This window comes from Haliaeetus leucocephalus, unplaced genomic scaffold (assembly GCF_000737465.1).
Source record: "Haliaeetus leucocephalus isolate CR32 unplaced genomic scaffold, Haliaeetus_leucocephalus-4.0 Scaffold751, whole genome shotgun sequence".
NCBI classification, from domain to species: domain Eukaryota; kingdom Metazoa; phylum Chordata; class Aves; order Accipitriformes; family Accipitridae; genus Haliaeetus; species Haliaeetus leucocephalus.
The window spans coordinates 9,013,944-9,031,694 of NW_010973187.1; the positions used below are offsets into that span (position 1 = coordinate 9,013,944).

General features: G+C 37.9%; 1 protein-coding gene across 1 annotated transcript in view; it reads right to left on the reverse strand.

Annotated features, from left to right (window-relative positions):
* SEMA3C (sema domain, immunoglobulin domain (Ig), short basic domain, secreted, (semaphorin) 3C) overlaps positions 1–17,751 on the reverse strand; it is a 117,142-nt gene that overhangs the window by 22,493 nt on the left and 76,898 nt on the right. Inside the window, exons 6-11 of the mRNA XM_010580940.1 lie at positions 14,463–14,582; positions 12,424–12,566; positions 10,328–10,442; positions 8,092–8,161; positions 5,167–5,311; positions 74–296 (exon numbers count right to left, since the gene is read on the reverse strand). Coding sequence (XP_010579242.1) covers positions 74–296; positions 5,167–5,311; positions 8,092–8,161; positions 10,328–10,442; positions 12,424–12,566; positions 14,463–14,582 — 816 coding nt within the window. The remainder of the gene's footprint in view (positions 1–73; positions 297–5,166; positions 5,312–8,091; positions 8,162–10,327; positions 10,443–12,423; positions 12,567–14,462; positions 14,583–17,751) is intronic.

Here is a 17,751-nt window from a genome sequence, read left to right on the forward strand (position 1 = left end):
AGTTGTACAAATTGGGGTTGACTGCAAATTATAATGCAATGGGGGAAAACAACTGTTGCTAAGTTTGTCTTACCTGTTCCAAGAAACAAGACATGATACCTTCCGTCAGCAGCATTCACTCGATCCACAGCAATCTTTGTATACTTGTAGTCGGCTCCTATCCGGATGATTAATGGCCTCTTGTGTATTGGGTAAATGGGATTAAACATCAAAGGGTGATTCCTGATGAAGGTCACAACATCGTCTGGAAACTCTTTGGTTGTCCGTATATTAGGTGTGAAGGCTCCTCCTGGACACTGTAAGAAACATGGACAGTAATGCTTAACAATACTTGCCATCTTTCAAAGAGTTTTCATCTCCAACTCATTTACAAATATTGACAGATAGTTGACAAAGTAAGTTCCCAAAAGAGCACTTCAGACTCTGACTGAAAGTAATTATGTTCCAGTAATGGGAATGAAGTGCTTGAATAGCTGCGCTTTGAACTCCCATCAATTCCGATAAAGCAAACACAAACGTATTTTTGCACTTTCAAAACCCAGCTTGATGGCAAAGATCCATACTTCTGGACCTATTTCCACATTCTTTATGCTTCCAAACTGCCTGTTGAAAAGAAACATCCAAGCGATTGGTATGGGAAGATACCAAACTTTTGCAGCTGATTTGTTACAGAATTAGTACAAAGGCAAAAGGTAAAATCTGATACCGAACTGTAATTTGCTCAATATCCCTCCAGTCATTACATTGATTATGAGATGGTGAAAGGGCCTGTGACTCATTTTCATTTGAAAAAGCAGTAATATGGAGTTGATGAGGGGGTCCCATGACAACTCATTTATATCTGAAAAGATTGACCATTCACAAGATCTTGTCTATACTTTCCTCTATGCCTGAGAAGTAACAGAGGTCCATGAATACTCTGGATGCTTCTTTAAATGTAATGAAGAACCATCCCAATAATCAGCTCCCAGGCATTCTGGACCTCATGAGGAAATAAAAGTAATCTTAGAAAACTCAAGTGTTTACTGAGAGTGAAACTAAAAGACGACTGTGGGAAGAACTCAGGAGCTATGTAACTGGTACAATGTTCTGGATGTACCTATGTTAATTTACATGACTTTTTTCCAGCTACTGTTACCTCACTTCCTCTTGCTGCTCCTGAGCTTTCATTTTCCCCCTTACCAGATTTCTGAGCTGTGAAAGTCTCCTCAGAGTATTGGAGATGTTCAGAAATGTTTCAACAAATATTTTTCCAGTTAGAAAATGTTGATTTGTTCAATATGAAGCATTTAATGGAAACTTGTTTATTTTGATGAGGACCATTCTTACGTCTAGGATGGAATTTCTGGTCAAAACCACAGACACAAAAATAGCTAGTAGCTTAGGGAGAGATTTACCTCACCTGACTTCTACTGTCTCAAAGTCAGGCATTTATTCTTAGTTGGCCATCTAGGTTTCCTCTGTAGGCAGTAATTCAGACTAGATGCCCTGCTTTTAGATGGCTAAAATTACATAAAATGAATCATACTCTGAGAGACTAGGAAACTTGCTGGGGATATATGAGTCATGCGTCCAACCTACCTGATGCAAGCAAATGTTAGAATCTGGGTCTTCACTTCCCAGGGGATCCCTCTAACCACCAGGCAGGAGTGCCCGTTCTACCCTTCCTGCTAAAAGCTGTTCCATCTTATGCACCTAATTAACTATTCATCAGGCAATACCAGGGACCAAGTAAAGAGGGGACTGCAGCCTAATCCCAGTCTCTAGAATCATCTTCTGGCTCAGTTAGGATTTAATTATTTAGACAAAGTAGAACAGCTCTGGTAGGAATTCTTTAAAAGAAACTGCTCTGGCATCAGTTTCCTTTAGGAAGAAGAACTGGAACTCAGCTCAGATATGGGTCTCTTTTCTCATCTGACATCCTTGACAATTGATTCTTCTGGACTCTTATTTATCCTGAGAGTTTTGGTTTGGTTCTCATTAGAAATGACACTATATGCTAGCCCTCCAAGATTGCTTGCAAAATTGACTTCTTATTATCTTGTCTGCTCTACTCCTTCCCTCTGACACTTCCATCCACAGTCTTCCAGGAAATGTATGGACCTATCTGCTAAGATTAGCAACAAATGCTGAAAAAAGAACTGTGTTCATAAATTTGTGGGCTATTAGCAAGATTATTCTACTTGGTAGTGATCTGCCAGACCCTAGTTCCTCTCCAGAGGGATTCTGTTTCACGAGCAGTTCAGATTAAACTTTCCTGTCCCGCATAGCTCACTTAAAAGACTTTCTCTGATACTTTCTATCCTTCCATTCTTGACTTGGAAATCATAAGACCTTTGTCTGTGACTTCCTGCAAAAATGTCTGTGCTATGGTTCACCTCAGTATGACCCTAAAAACTTACATTATATCATTGTTCTGAGGAAAGCCTCAACAAACATCTTTAGTCAATTAATTCTTTTGCTATCCCTCATATAAACCAATGAGAAGCAAAAGATGTTACTGAAGAACCCTATAAGCTCTCCCTTTCCTGGAGGGATTGAATGTGTATCCTTCACACCTCATTCAAGGAGTTGGCTACATGATATTTATGTTCACAGTTGATCACCATGCAGCTAGATTGCAGAGAGAAACAGAATTCTTTAATTTACAGCATATTCTCCAACATGCTGTAGGTATAAAAACTATTTCTGTAAACTCTGAAAAATGGAAACTATCCTCAAACTTCACTGAATTTAGTAGCAAGCTGCCAATTATGTAATTTTTTTTCCTTTCTTTTTCCATAAGTAAATTTTGCTTGTGGAGAAATAAGAAACCATTGGTATTTAGTGAAGGGCAGCCAAACACTGCGGAGTTAATTATGGACAAATGAACGTATTGCTTTATTTAATCATGCTGAAGCTATACTGAAGCCTTTTCTTTGTTTATCCAATGTGCTGTGACACAATGAACATTTATTTCTGTCCAAAGGTTTATTATGAATATCTCTTTAGGCAACTGTAAAGTAGGATTTTCCGTGTCATATAAAAAAGCATCCCTGTCTAGTCCAGCATCCCAGAAGTTGTGAAAACCCTACGTTCCAGAGGAAAGAGGCTCATGCCCCATAGCCTGCAAGCATGGCTATTCAAATTTAACCCTTTGAACACAAATTCTCAGCAGCAGAAAAATCCCCATGTCCCGATTTCTACAGATGCTTTGACATAAGCGAAAAATAGAGTTTGTGGAATGCATTTAAAGGTGGAACTTTTTGACACTGAAAAAAAAGCAAAGTCCCATCTTGGAAAATATACCTTTATAATACCGTGTTGTGGCTGAATTGTGAGGAAGCACTGAAAAGCCAGTGATCAGAAAACAAGCAATGATCATCTTAAAAGAATCTCTCCTGGCTTTATTTTTTGTGTGAGCTATGATCTAAGAATTTATCTTCACATTCGGAGCTCAACAGCACATCTGAAAAATGTAGATAATTTCTGGCACCATGTTAAATCCAAATCTGAATTTTCTTTTTCCCTTTACATTGTGCTGCCCAATTTCTTTAGGGCCATGTGGAATACCTCATAAACCTCCATGAGGCGAACCAAGAATAACATGGCAGTGGTTGAGGAAACACATACAAATACAATATTCTGAAGCAGCAAGAAACTCTGAAAAGTGACTAATCACAGGAGTGTGAAACTTCCTGTTTAAATGGGGCATTTATGTTCTTTTTTTTTTGGTAAAGTTCAAGCTTAAAGTCTCAGTGAACTCATAAGATTACAGCTGTATGGATTAATTGCAAAGAATAATGCTAGCATTGGACCTTAGTGGAATATCAGGTATTGATTAGCTAATTCTAGAGATCTGGGAACATAAAGTCCTAAATCTTATAGCCAGTAATAACTGCACTAAAATGTCATGGAGAATTGTGTGAACAGGGAGAGCTATTCCATGTATCTGAGCATTAGTGTATGAGAGAAAAAGAGAGAGAAAGAACAAGATCTACAGCACAAAGATGAATATGAATGAAATAGCGATATGGTTAAAGGTTCTTGCAGTGACTTGCAAAATTAAAATAAAAATTGATTTCCTGTGATAAATGGAAAAGCAACAAAGTGTTCATCTAAAAAAAAAAATAACTACATCGCTGAGAGATGATTTATGATTCTGTGCATACTTATTTAATTCTGATACTTAAGAAATTGTAAGAAGACTTCATAGGAGTCAACAAAAGACCACACTACCATACTTCATTTAGCAAATATGGATTTAGAGAAGATTCTAGAGAAAGTTCATACATTCTTCATTAAAGCTGGAAATATTAGACTTCATACTTTTGCTAAATCTAAATTAAGAATAGTGCAAATAAGTAAATAAAGACAAAAGTGCATCAACACCAATTTTTCTACACCGTAAAGGTGAAAAGAAAAAAAACCAAATAATTTTGTTTAAAACCTTTTATGAGACATTTTTGTAAAACTTGGAAACAGAGCTAGCTCTAATGGTGTACAGAATTCATTGGAAGATTATTACTGCCCCTGATACAGTGAAAGAAAGTGCTGAAAAATTTTCAAGGCATACAGAAAACATTCTTATCAAGAAGGACTACTACGATACACTGATCAGCATGAAAACTCATCTATTTATAGGTCTCCCTTCTAAGATTCAGTACGTGACAGCATATTAGACCTAGTCAAATGACAAGTCCCGGGTGCCTGGTTCTCTACTACATCTCCCAAGCATCCCAGTGGAGCTGCAAAACTTTAGAGTACTATGGAAAATTCATGCAGACTGAAGACAGACTTACATACGTTTGGATCCAGACTGTAGAACACACTCACAATGCTGTCTTTGTATGCTTCTTTATTTAGCTATCTTTTGTTCAATTATACACACAAATTGTAAATGTACATGTAAACAAGATGACTGTCATCTAGTGAAATAATTCTTACCACCTTTTCAGCAGAAAGAACAAGAGTGTTCAACATTTTGCATGACTTTCAATTCTTTCTAGAAGATTTCCAGATACTACATGATTTGTATGGCAAGCTGAGAAGCAAATAAAATTGTTCTGAAGTGTAACTAAGTGTCATAGTCCCACATAGTCCATTCTCTTGGAATAAATAATATTTATTTATGTATTAAACATAGACAAGTAGTTGGCAAGGCTGCATAAACATCTTTGTACTTACAGTGCCAGGTCGCGGGTACGGAATTCTGCCCTGATATGGAATCAGCTGGTGGTTTGGGCCCTCCTTGTGTGCAAATGGCCCATTGAACACGGTCTGGATGTCAGATAGATGATACACACACACAGCTGAGCCTTTAAATATGGAGCTGGAAGACAGGAGGAAAAAGTTAGTATTGCTATCTACCAACTTCTGTATCGCTTTTCCATCATTTTGCATGGTCCAATGACGAAAGATACCTCTAAATTAATATATTTAATACAGTTTAATGCTTAAGGAGCATGGATTTAATACATGTAAAATCAACTAATCTAGCTTTTCAATATACACCATTACTCCTTAAGACCCAGCAACTTTTTGAACAGTGAACCAAAAAAAGAGGGAGGAAGGTACTACCCTACTTATTTTATAAATATATTTTATTTATATTTAAAATATAATTTTATAAGAAAATTTCCTAGTGTTGAATATAAAAGAAATATAATCTGGTCCCAGTTAAATCAATGGCAAAAATATTGCTGACTTCAGTGAGACAAGAGTTTTATAAACTTTGTACTGCCAAGCTCAGCACAGGTTTTCAGAACTCCCTACCAGTATATTAACCACAAGACCTCCATGAGCCTCCTAAAATACATGGGTAAAAAATTAATCAAAACATCCAGTGCAATTACAATTGGTTAGATTACTACAATCAGTTGCCAGCTTTTCTAAGCAAAAGGGGGACAGGTTGTGGCTGTAAAAGAATTACTCCTATACAGTCCTCAAATCCACCCACAAAACTGGTCTTAAAAAGACCCCTTCAAGAGGGTGAAGTTTGATGCTTCCTGAGGAGAACCCGGGGGGGGTCACCTATGAGAAGGGCATGTTTTCTCCACCGCTCTGGGTTCAGCAATGGTCGCAGATGGTCTCAGAGAGCACAAGCCCTGAATGGCCTCCATCACCCTGCGATGATGAAGGGCAGTAGGGGAATAATTTCCAGAGTGATGCTAAGGCAATGAATTAACTCCTTTTTTTCTCTCAATGCATGTAAGGCTTGAGATATTTATCTTAACAAAGTGGAAACTCCAGACAGTCTAAAATCTGCCTGATGTTAACTGTAGGATGAAGATAATCCAAGTAACTGTCTTCAACTGAAAAAGAAAAAAAACACTCCAGAAAAAAAATGAAAACATTACATATAGTGTCTAAAGAAGGAAAGTGAAATCTACATTGCCCTCAGCTATATGTGGATATATTAGTAGGAGGAACCTTTTAGATGTATCATGGTATTTGGGGAAATTTTAGTAGGTATTAATAGGTTTTAAGAAATGTATTTAGTTTTTTCCAGATGTTTTATGTTAGACTTATAGGAGATTATGCCACTAAAATAATTTTCTTCAATATTACTTGGTTTCCCTCTGTATGGTTTAGATAAAAATACTAGTAGTTATTTGCTGGGATGTTTCTCTCTTTTTACTGTGATGAGTTGGAGGTCTACAGAGGTGAAGATAAGGGAACTGTTAAGGAGCAAAAATCCTTATGATTGCTGTATTTAACTAGGTGACACATTCAATTTATAGTTGAGCAAAGAGGAAGAAAGCATAGACCATGTGACTGACGATAACAGAAATGCGTGAGTGTAAATACTTCAATAGAGAGAGAAAACAGCTGAAGAGCCAGGAAAAAGTGACATTTTCTCTTTGTTGTCACCTTATATGGGCCTGTGATTCAAACCTCTTTTCCACTGCAGGAATACCAGGAGAATTAGGTAAAAGTGTTTCCAGTTCAGGCATGTTGCATCCACAACCTAATCATAAGTGTGGTTTTACTGCTAAACATAACCTCAGCATTTTCTCTTTCTGTGCAGTAGGAATCATAAAATGTAGACAGCACCAGCTGTTTACAAGTTATGGGATTCTTTTTTTCCCAATTAAATAGCCAAAAATCATATTTTCCTGGCTGATTCACATATTTGAGAAAGCAGATCCCTGGATCTGCATGGAAAAACACAGAAAAGTGTATCAGGAACAAATATTTTTTCATGCAAGGATTTTTCTACTAGAAACTGCCATTAAATTAATTATTAGTAATAAATAAAATAATTTTCTAATTTGATCAAATAATTTAAATGAAATTTTAATAAAAGCAGAAAACCTCTTTGAGAGTAAGTAATAACATCTAAATAAGACAGGATAGTATATCAGAAATCAGTAAGCAGTAACTATTTCTACTCTGTATACTACTACTATGTGGCGAGGGCAAGAGAAAAGTGAAAAAAATAAAGGTAGAGATGGCAGAATCTGTTGGTCCACCTATCAGTCTCTCTTTGTGGAGAGTTTCAGCACAGTAAGCCATATGTAGTACTTCCACGGCCCTCTGGAGCTCACCGAATGCTTTCTAAACTGGACAGTAAGTGAGTACTACTGACTGATAATGAGGAGCTTAAGGCTGCAAGGAGGTGATCAAATGCCATATAAGCTTGTCTTTTCGTAGCCAGCTGAAGCCGACATGGGTTATTTGCCATCTGTGCGATCATCTGCCAGCTGAGAGCCTGGAAATGATTTGTATGAATTCATGTAAGAATTCCCGGTTTGATCCTTCGGGGTGCTGGATGTCCTTCAGGAGGTGTTAAGTGCTCTCAGATGCCACATGAGTTTGCTGCATTGAAGTCATTTAGCTTTCTGCTGCTGAACAAGTGGCCCTCCACAGAAATGTTTTCCCAGTGCCAGCTGACAGTATGTCCGGGAGCAGCTTGCTCCAAGCAGCATAGCTCTAACATAGATACCAACAGGAATGATACCGAGAATGTCACTCCTGCATGCAAACGATGGCCACAGCAGATAGACAAAATTGCACAGAACAGCCTTGACCACAAACCGTCACTTTCGTTTTTCATATAGAAAATTGGGCAGTTCAGAAAGGTAACTTTTTTCAAATCTCCCCATTTACCTTGATGTTGTAAAAATTCCATACACAAGTGTCGTTCTGGGGTTGTCTGTCTCTAAAAGAAACACATCCTCTGTAAGAAAGAAAAGAAAAAAAAAGTATTTTGAATACTAATAAAAACTTTATTTTCCAGTTTAATTTACGACTTCATTCCTGCTGAAGTCAACAGTAGTTTTGTCTCAGACTTGAACGGGAAAAAGCAGACATCGTATGAATGGACCGCGTGGATAAATCTAGCATTTGGACATTCAGAAACAGATTTGGAAATTAGCTCCACACCATCTAGCATTATGAAGACAGAAGGCAAAGTTTTTCAAATGTGTTCAGGATCCATGTCACACGTTTCTTTCAGCTGGATCTTGTTGCAGGAGGTTGTTTAACAGTAGGCAAACCTTGAAGTTGTAGTAGGTCAAAGACAAAGAGTTCCCATAGATGGATGTAATCCAAAGCAGGACAATTAGGTGTTTTGTCGTATAGTACACGCTCTAGATGCCCTCACTAGCTCATTTTCTACATGATATGAATGACACGCAGCTTTCCAGTGAAGACACTGAGAGATGTAAACCTCCCAGCTCCCGTTGTGCAGGGGTTTGTTGACTGCACTGCGAAACTACCTGCTCACTGACCTGAATTTGCCCACTGTTACCTCTGATCTGCTGATTTTTTTTACACTTCAGTGAAAAATACTTCAATCTCTGACAGTTTTTCCTTACAAATATTTTTAATAACTAAAATGAAGCTACCTCTTAAGCTTATTTTACAACACACAAAAAGACTGAACTGTTTGAGCTTTTTATCATAGAATATGTTCTTTAGCTTTCCATTCATTTATGTGGCTACTTCATTTAACCCTCTGAATTTTTGAAATATTCTTTTAAATATGCCAAAAGCAAAAGACTTCATCATGCAGAACTGGAAGTGTTACACTCTTCTGCATTATACATGAAAACAGAAGCATGTGCTTGCTCTTTCCCATTTTTCTGCATTTCCAGCTGTGGCTCTATTCCTCTTCTTTGCTAGAGGATTGTGCTGGGAGCTCAGGCTGAGAACATTGTCTCCTATTCTCCTACAGTTTGTCATACAGAAAACTAAAAGCAGTTATCCTACTGCTTTGCTGAAGAGGATGGGCTGGTAAATCACAGTTCTGAAAGATAAGTTGCTGTGGCAGTGCTAAGAGGCACTGGGAACTTCTGAAATTCAGTCCTCCGAGCACCTTGCACGTTCTGAGCTACAGCAAGTTAGGATCTGCTCCTAGGACCATCAGGTTCCATCGAAACCAAAGCAAGTACACCAAATAGTCATAAAGATATCAGGTCAAAAAGATTCCAAACCCCATTTCCTATGATGAGAATCAGGAATAATGACAGAGAAAAAAGAGAGAGATTACAATGGAGAGAAGGTCAGAATCAGATGCAGCCCCAGTGTGGGGCCCATTAGTTATTTATATTATTTATAATATTTATATTTACATTTGTATTTACATTTATACTAATACACATACTAAATCTTCCAATACCTGAATTTAGAACTATGACTTTGTACATCACAGCTGGGGACAATACAGAATTTGAAACTGTCTGATAATGTTGTTTGGCACTTAAGTATCAAGATATGCATCTATTAATTCCTTAATGAAAGGAAACCACTTGTTACTACTGTATAGATTATTCACCAAATATGTGCAGTGTTTCATATGTTGAACTGAAAATGTAAGTGCCTGGAGGAATCCTGAGAAATTATATTTATTTATAGTATTATTGTTGGTGCCAGTAACAGGCTTTATTGGCATTATCTTGAACTATCAAGCTGAGGCCTCTACCTAGTGATCGAAAAAGAAAAACTGTATTGTGAAAAGGTGTGTGTTACACAGTGGTATAAGAAACAGTTTCAAAGAAATGTATGTTCAAAAATCTCTACCATAATCCTAACTAGCAGCAAAATAACAGTAGACTCACTTACATGTTCCCTTCCAAATATTAATTCTTTACGTATATAATTCCTTTACATAGTCAAGATTAATTACCTTTATTTCAAAGACAATGATAATTACCCAGAGAAATTTATGAAGAATTTTTTCATTTCCTGTCATAAAACTGCAAGGGGACTTTTGTCAAAAATTTCTAGAGAGCCAAGATTTCACTGTCAACAACTTGAATAAGGGCCTGTACGAACATCAGTAATTAAATATGCACAGGGTGCAAGATTTAGATAAAACTTTTAAGGGATTTTTTTGCCATACCTAATTCATCAAAGTACGTTTCTGTTCCATCTTCATCCATTACTGAGCACACAAGTCTTGCTTTCAAGAATGTTGTCCACTTGTTGACGAGACTACGCTGACCACCTGTGTCATTCTGGAAAGGAATATTATTTTCAGAAAAAAAAATACAACACAGCTAACATTTTACTGGGCTTTCCTACATTTCCCTCAGGTTAATTTCACTCATCATCTAGACAATTATGCTGGTAAATTCAATATAAAAATTAGAGAGGCCTAAACAAAATCCCCTCATCTAAACACTCCAGATAGAGGAAAAACAAGAACTAGTTTTCTGAGCAGACTTTCTGTGCTGGGCTAGCAGAATTGGGAGGGTCGGGCAGTAGATTTTGTGCAGCAGCAGTGTGTGTAGGTACGATTGGGAAGGACTGCGGAGGTCCGCATCACTCACTGACACCCCGAGTGGAGAAGTCCACGCTATCTCTAAAAGGTCTAATAGTCCTACGGAGGGATGTTTCTTCTAGTCCTGACAGCAGTATAGCTGCATCTGATGTAGTAGCATGGGTCAAGCTAGTTTCGCGCTGTTGCAAGTCCTGCTAGCGTGGTCCAGAGCTGGCTTGGTCACGGCTCGCTCGAGATCTTTCCATCTCTCGCTGGTGCCAGGTGGAAACTGGAGCCGCTAAACCAGATGGTGCAGCGCAGAGGTGATAGCTCCTGCCTTGTTCTGCTGGCGAATGCCTTATCTAAGAGCAGTACCTTCCAAACTGCATGCCACAACGTCACCCAAGGAAAGGGAAAAAGGAAAGGCAGAAGCTAGGCAAATGTGGTTTCGATGAAATGCTGTGCATGTTTCACTGGTGCTCCTGGAGCTGGTAATCCCACTTTTTGGGTGACCCATAAGGGGTCTTGTGGGGGGGTCTTTCTTGGCACCATCGTACTAATATATTTGGCCAGTCTCAAAGGTGTTGATATATGAATATGATAGTATACAAGTATACAAATACGAATGGCTCAGATTTATTTTCATTGGCTTTAGGATTCTGCCACTGACTTCAGTGTAAGTCTAAACAGGCTGAGGCCTTTCAGAAATCATCTGGGCTTCATTATAACAGTAACAATAACAAATACAGCTATAATTGTGTGAAAAGTCTTCTTGCAAAACCTCCAAAAAGGCCTTTGGGCACCCTCACAAAAACACAGAAATCAGGGATCATAAAAGCGATCATATGCCTCATCATATCGCCAGAGAAGGAATTTAACACAATCCTAACACATCCCACACCCGTACACAACAACATCACAAAGCACCAAATTCTAAAGAAGACCCAGATTAAAGACAGGGAATACACAAACGCTCACAATTATCTTCCTGAGCCTTTCCAAAAGAAGGAATGAAAAGGCTAGCAGTAATTATGCATTTATAATTTTTCTCTCATTAAAAAAAATCCATTTCAACAGAGATATTAATAGCTGCTTCAATCATTTTTCATCTACAGTTGATTACAGATATGAAAAAGGAAATAGAGACAATGAGGAGTGCTGTGATCGTAAATTAATTACTGCACAGGAGTAGCCATAACTCCTGAATTTAATTTTCCTGTGCACGTTTTTAAAGTTAGACTCACACATACATCAATGCAAGAACTCAGAAAGGACAGATACTGTAAAAATGAAAACAATATTTGAAAGTTAAATCAACCCATTTAAAAGCTTGGCTCTGGTATTTCCAATGTGTTTCAAAGATTTTGGGGAGGGGTGTGTGTGTGTCTGCGTGAAAGACTTCACTGTCTTATAATTCAGTATTTCTAAGCAAAGAATGTACCTTATTTGTGCAAAGGACAGCAAGTTTGGAAATTCAACACAGGTAACTATTCTGACTCAGTCAGAGAAATACACTCTACATTTCCATATCATTATAGGTATAGCCAGAGATACATAACATGTTCAGACCCTAGCTGTGTGTTCAGTAACAGGTCTTCTTAATTATGAATGTGAAGGCTGAAACAGGAAATTTGTTTCGAATATAGATCAAAGGCTTTTCAATTATTTAGTCTTTTAGCTTATCATGTCACACTAGCAGCTTGTCCCAACAACCTGGCAAACAAAATAGTTCTTACTGGGCATATTCTTGCAATCATTGAATGAATCTGCTTTGTGCTGCCACTGTTGTCTGTGAGTCTCTCTTTGAAGAAGAAGTAGATTTTGGCATCATTGGGGTCAGTGCCATCTGGGATAACATGAGCATCCACAAAAATAGGCTCTGAAATGAAACAGTATACCAAAAAGATGAAACCAAAAGATGTATCAGTATAAGCAATTAATGATTCGACAGTTACCAACTGCTATATAATGCATATGCTGCTATGTACTGCTGTGGCAGGTTAAGCTATATGCTCTAGACTCATGCCTGTGTATACCAGATATCAACAGGTAAAGGCTTCTTGCTGGCAGACTTAAGTTTCTGCGTCCTCGCATTTTATTGCACAGCAGATTTTCAGAAAAGCAATTCAAATGCAGAAGCAGCAGTATTAGATTACTGCAGAGATTCAAAGACTTGGAGGAAGAAGAGGGAAGAATCAGTGTGTTATCAGGGTACTTAAGGAAAGACTTGTTGAGGCAAACCATAAAAGTAAGCAGTTGAAAGACTCATTAGGAAAAGAACAAATAAGGTACATAAATAAGAGAGGAAAATAACTCGCAGAACACAGAAAAGGAAAGCAGGGTACGCAAATGCTTGAACAGCTTTTGACTTCATATCTGAGGTTGATAAACGTAACCGAGTGTACACGCAAAACACTGCAAAGGAGCACTACTGAGAGAGCAAAATAATTTATATCCTTAACAGCAAGGTTATAATGGACAGTGGAGGAGTCCTCAGAAGACCTTCTCCTTTGTCTGAAGGAAGAAGCAGACTCTCTTCCTGTATGAAGGCTATTTCTTTTCAATGATCATGCAAGATTGCTTGATCGGTTGAAATCCAGTACACAACTTGAAACAACCCAATACAGAGGTTGGATGTCTGACAGAAAACTCACTTTACACTGCAGCATTTTTCTATTCACATGAGCCCATTCTCAATTAATATAACAACTGTCATGACTCACTCTGGCTCTAAAAGAACATAGAAATAAATTGTGATTGTCAAGTACCTGTTCTGAGCATATGTAACAGGTAGACTTTCCAGAAATTAGGCATTTTAATGGTTCTTTTTCCCTAATTCATTTTAGGGTGCACACTTCAGGGTGTTCAGATAAGTGTAAGAATGTATAGCAAACAGAAGAAAAATTTAGAAAGCAGACATAGTTTCCTGCTCATAGTGAATTGAATTTATTCTGATTGCAGTCCTGTGATTTCACTGTAGTCACAGCCACACAGGAAAAACAAGAGTCACCCTAAAAATAGTCAAGACAAAAACACAGGAACTTTACTTCAACATACCTGAAGGCTTTTTTAAATTGGAACTGCTATGTTAGTTGCTATATAACCTTTGACATCTATCTCTGCTCAGAGATTTTAATTCAAAATAGTTCAGTTGGAAGGAGTCAGTAAAGTCAGGGAGAATTTTCACATTGATTTCAGTGAAGCCAAGAGTTAAGCACTTGCACTCAGAAATTAGTTTTCCTACTGTGTTTTGACAATCAATTTCTTACCACTGAAATAAATGGCAATAATGGGACTCTATTCTGCACACATTTTGAATGCAAGTGGTGGTGAGTCTTCTGTACAGAGATGGATCAACTTGAATTAACTGAAGCTGGTAATTCATTAGAAAAATCTTAGAATCAAGCACTCTAATTAAAGGCAATGTCTGATGCAGTAAGGGTGGAGAAGGCACTGCCCTAGAAGTCAGATTGACCACTTGCTATTTGAAAGGCATTTGCTTTCATACACTTTCCCTTGAACAGTTTGGTTTAGTCTTAATGAGAGAAAGGCCATCAGGTGGGGTGGCCTAAGAGGTTGGCTCATGCACCGCAGTGAACCCTTTACATCTGTGCATGGTCTACAATATGTACTTACACACATTTCTTCATGGTTCAACTTCATAAATTAAATTCAGAGAAAAGCTCTTTAGAAGACAAGCTTTTTATTTTAAACAAAACAAAGCAGAATCTCTGTGAAACCCATTAAAAGCTCTGGTAAAACAAAGGCATCTCACCACTCAGCCACTTGGAGTTGTGCTGGTCGGTTCGCACTGCATTCCTCCTGGTCAGACTCCGAAAAATGGCCGCATCCGTCCCCATGAAATCAATATACATTCCTGAAAAAAGTTCTTCATCTGCAAAGAATTGAAATGGCGGGGAAAAAGCAAAAGCATTGTTATGGCTTTTGGGAAATCCGTATTTACTGATCTATTTTTATTTTAAACTCATCAGCTCTTTATTTACACAGAAGTTTATACAGACATGTATTGGGTCATGGGAATGGGGTTTCCCTCTGATTTATGAAGACACAATCTAGAATGCACAAGAATCATCAGATTTTTCTTAAAGACTTTAGGGAACTGCATAATTAAATACAACAGAGAACTGCATATGTGGTGAACCTTTCTTTGATATGGAGTTTAGTTGCTCAACTTTCACTGCTAAGGATCACTGGAAAATCAGGCTAGTGTTATCAAAAAGAATCACATTCAATTTTTTAAGTACATATTTCAAAAAGCTTTTTTTTGTTATGGGAGAAGACAAAATGACTGGGCTGAATTTATTGCTGGTGTAAACTGGCACAACATCTATTGCAGTCAATGGATCAGTGCCAATTTTTACCAACAGTATTGTCAAGGCTGCCCCAGGCAGCCTCAAGCTGACTTCAGTATTGCAGAGGCCAGACAATCATATTATTGAACTTTACGCAGAGTAATACAGAGCAACAAATGTCCCCTTTTATGTACTTGATTCTAAGTATAGAGTCATTATGCTTGAACAGAACGAGACATGCAACTCTTACATTAACAGAACCATGAACTTCTGCTCCCTGCGCAGGGCTGAAAATTCAGTCCATCAGTCAGGATGTATATCTGTGTTTGCGTGAGTCTGTGTGTGTGCATAAATATATGTATATATAATTATAATTCTAATTACACATACTATCATTTTCTACTCCGTGAATAACCAAGCAATTTCCACTAACTAATGGCAATGAAACCCCAGAGTAGAAAACAGTAGCTAAAATAAACTCTAACTCTCATAGTGGGAGTGGTGGCTGAATACATTCCAGTACAGCTGGGTCCTTTGATTGATGTTTTTGTCTGAATTCCTGGACTACCCAGAGAGTGTGGTCAAGCTGGCAAGAGTCACAGGTTCAGAAGCACTTGAGGCTATTTTTATGCTCTGTGTGTGTGTGTGCGCATCAATATGGAAGACTATTGGCTCATGAGAGAATTAAAACTCTGGAGATTTTGTTTTTCTGTTGCTGACTTCAGCCTGAACTGAACCCCTGCAGAGCAGCCAGCAGCACTCTTCTGCTCTCATCTCTCCCAGTGATGACAAGATTCATACACAGGGGACTTAATGCATTCACTGCATGTTTGGGAAGCATTTACTTCCTGAGCATGTATTGACAGAATGATGCTAGATCTGTACTGATTTATAGCTGATTTTATTTATTTGTCTCATTGCCTCAATCCACCAGAGCTTTATTCTTATTATGAAATAAATTGGCTGAAAGAGATCAGGCTTATGGTTCTCACTAAACGTTATTTATGGCCCTATGCATATACACATATGCACACACTTTAACAATAGTACTACACTAGGTAATTTTAATCCTATTACATATCAGTGCCATTAGTTATGTCTTAAGCATTCCTAGTGTCTGCTTGCTAATCATGTATCAGATGATATCCGTCAGCTCCACTTCCTTTTGGTTAAATTCTTAAATTCCGCACAGCACTTGGTTTGCACAGCACAACTAGTTCACACTACTTCTCTTTGTTACTGGGGGGAATTACTGAATTGATGAGGTATGTCTGCTTTTATAAATATCTCCGAGTCTTGGTGGGGAGAGAGACATGCATCCTGCACATTAGTTATGCCAAGCTTCTTCAAAGCACATTTTTCATTGCTTTGATGCAAAACTGTTTTTGTACAATGGCAAATTGTACCAAGTTCAAATTTGTTTTTATAGCATCACTTTCCTCTGAAGGGTGAATCAGCTTTCCTGCTGTATTCTAGGCTGCTGATGCCCAAAATTGTCAAGAAATTGCATCTATATTTAAAAATGGTTCTTTTGTTGTGGAAGAGTTAGCCGGTCTGGCAGTATTTCCCCATCTTCTGAAGCGAGGGGAAGGAATTCCTCCTGCAGAAGAATGCTCAAAGGAGAGTCCAGTACATGGCCTCGGTCCCCTCATTATAACTCAAGCTGTGACTTACAAAATCTTCCCTTTTCCGGCATGGGTATTGAGGCTAAATTCATTCAAGCTTAATGTTTTTGAAGTGACTGGACTTTGTAGTAACAGGGAGAAAGTATAAAACCCAATCTGTGGGACTCTTGAAAAAGAATGTGACCTTTGTGGAAGAATTTAAACTTTGTAGATGAATTTTGTCATGAAAGATAAGTCAAACACTAGGGAAGGTCTCTTCAGTCACATAACTGAGAGATCAAGGAAGATAACATAAAGTCTACTAAGATGAACAAAGCTGCCATAGATCTGTTGTAGAAAAAAATCAGCTTACTGTATATACAGTAAGTCAGAAGCAATGTACTTTAATGGTGTTTCAAAAAAATCCAGAAGGAACAAGGAAAGGAAACTTTGTTATTTAATGACAGGTGATTCACTTAGTCATACCAGAACAGCAATGAGTAGCAGTGGATTAATCCATCACTGACTTTGAACAAACATTTTCTTTACACAGTGAGTGTCTGTAAACACTGACCATAGATCACTGATGAAATAAAGATATAAGTGCAGCCAAGGTTCAGAGAGGTATCCAGGTAGCATTCACCTGTCTTCTAACTTCAACCGAAGCAACTTTATCGCTTCAGTGCATACATTTGTGAATGAAATTACTTGTCCTTTGTACTAAATATATTTGCAATGAGGAATCAGGAAAAAAAAAACCAAACAGGTAATTTATGTTTTGAACAGACCATGTAGGATAGACTATATGACACTTCTCTTAAGCTCCATGGGACTCAAACTTTAAAGGAAATATCTGGCACAATATGTAATTGCCATTGATTTCAGTGGAAGCCGAACGGCAGAAACACCTCACATTGTTCACTTGTAAAGCTTGGGTGAAATATGCAGTAGCTATGTGCACCAAGTTTTATTTGCTAAGAAAGCCTGAAAAATCTGTGCAACTGCTGTTTCCTTCATAGCCAAAAATATAGCAAGGAGTAGGCACATGTTGAAAAATCAAGGCTTTGGCACTAGAAGTCTGTGAACATGCTGCAAATGTGAAAGGTCGGGTTATACTAAGTATATATAACGCATCTCCTGGGTGAAA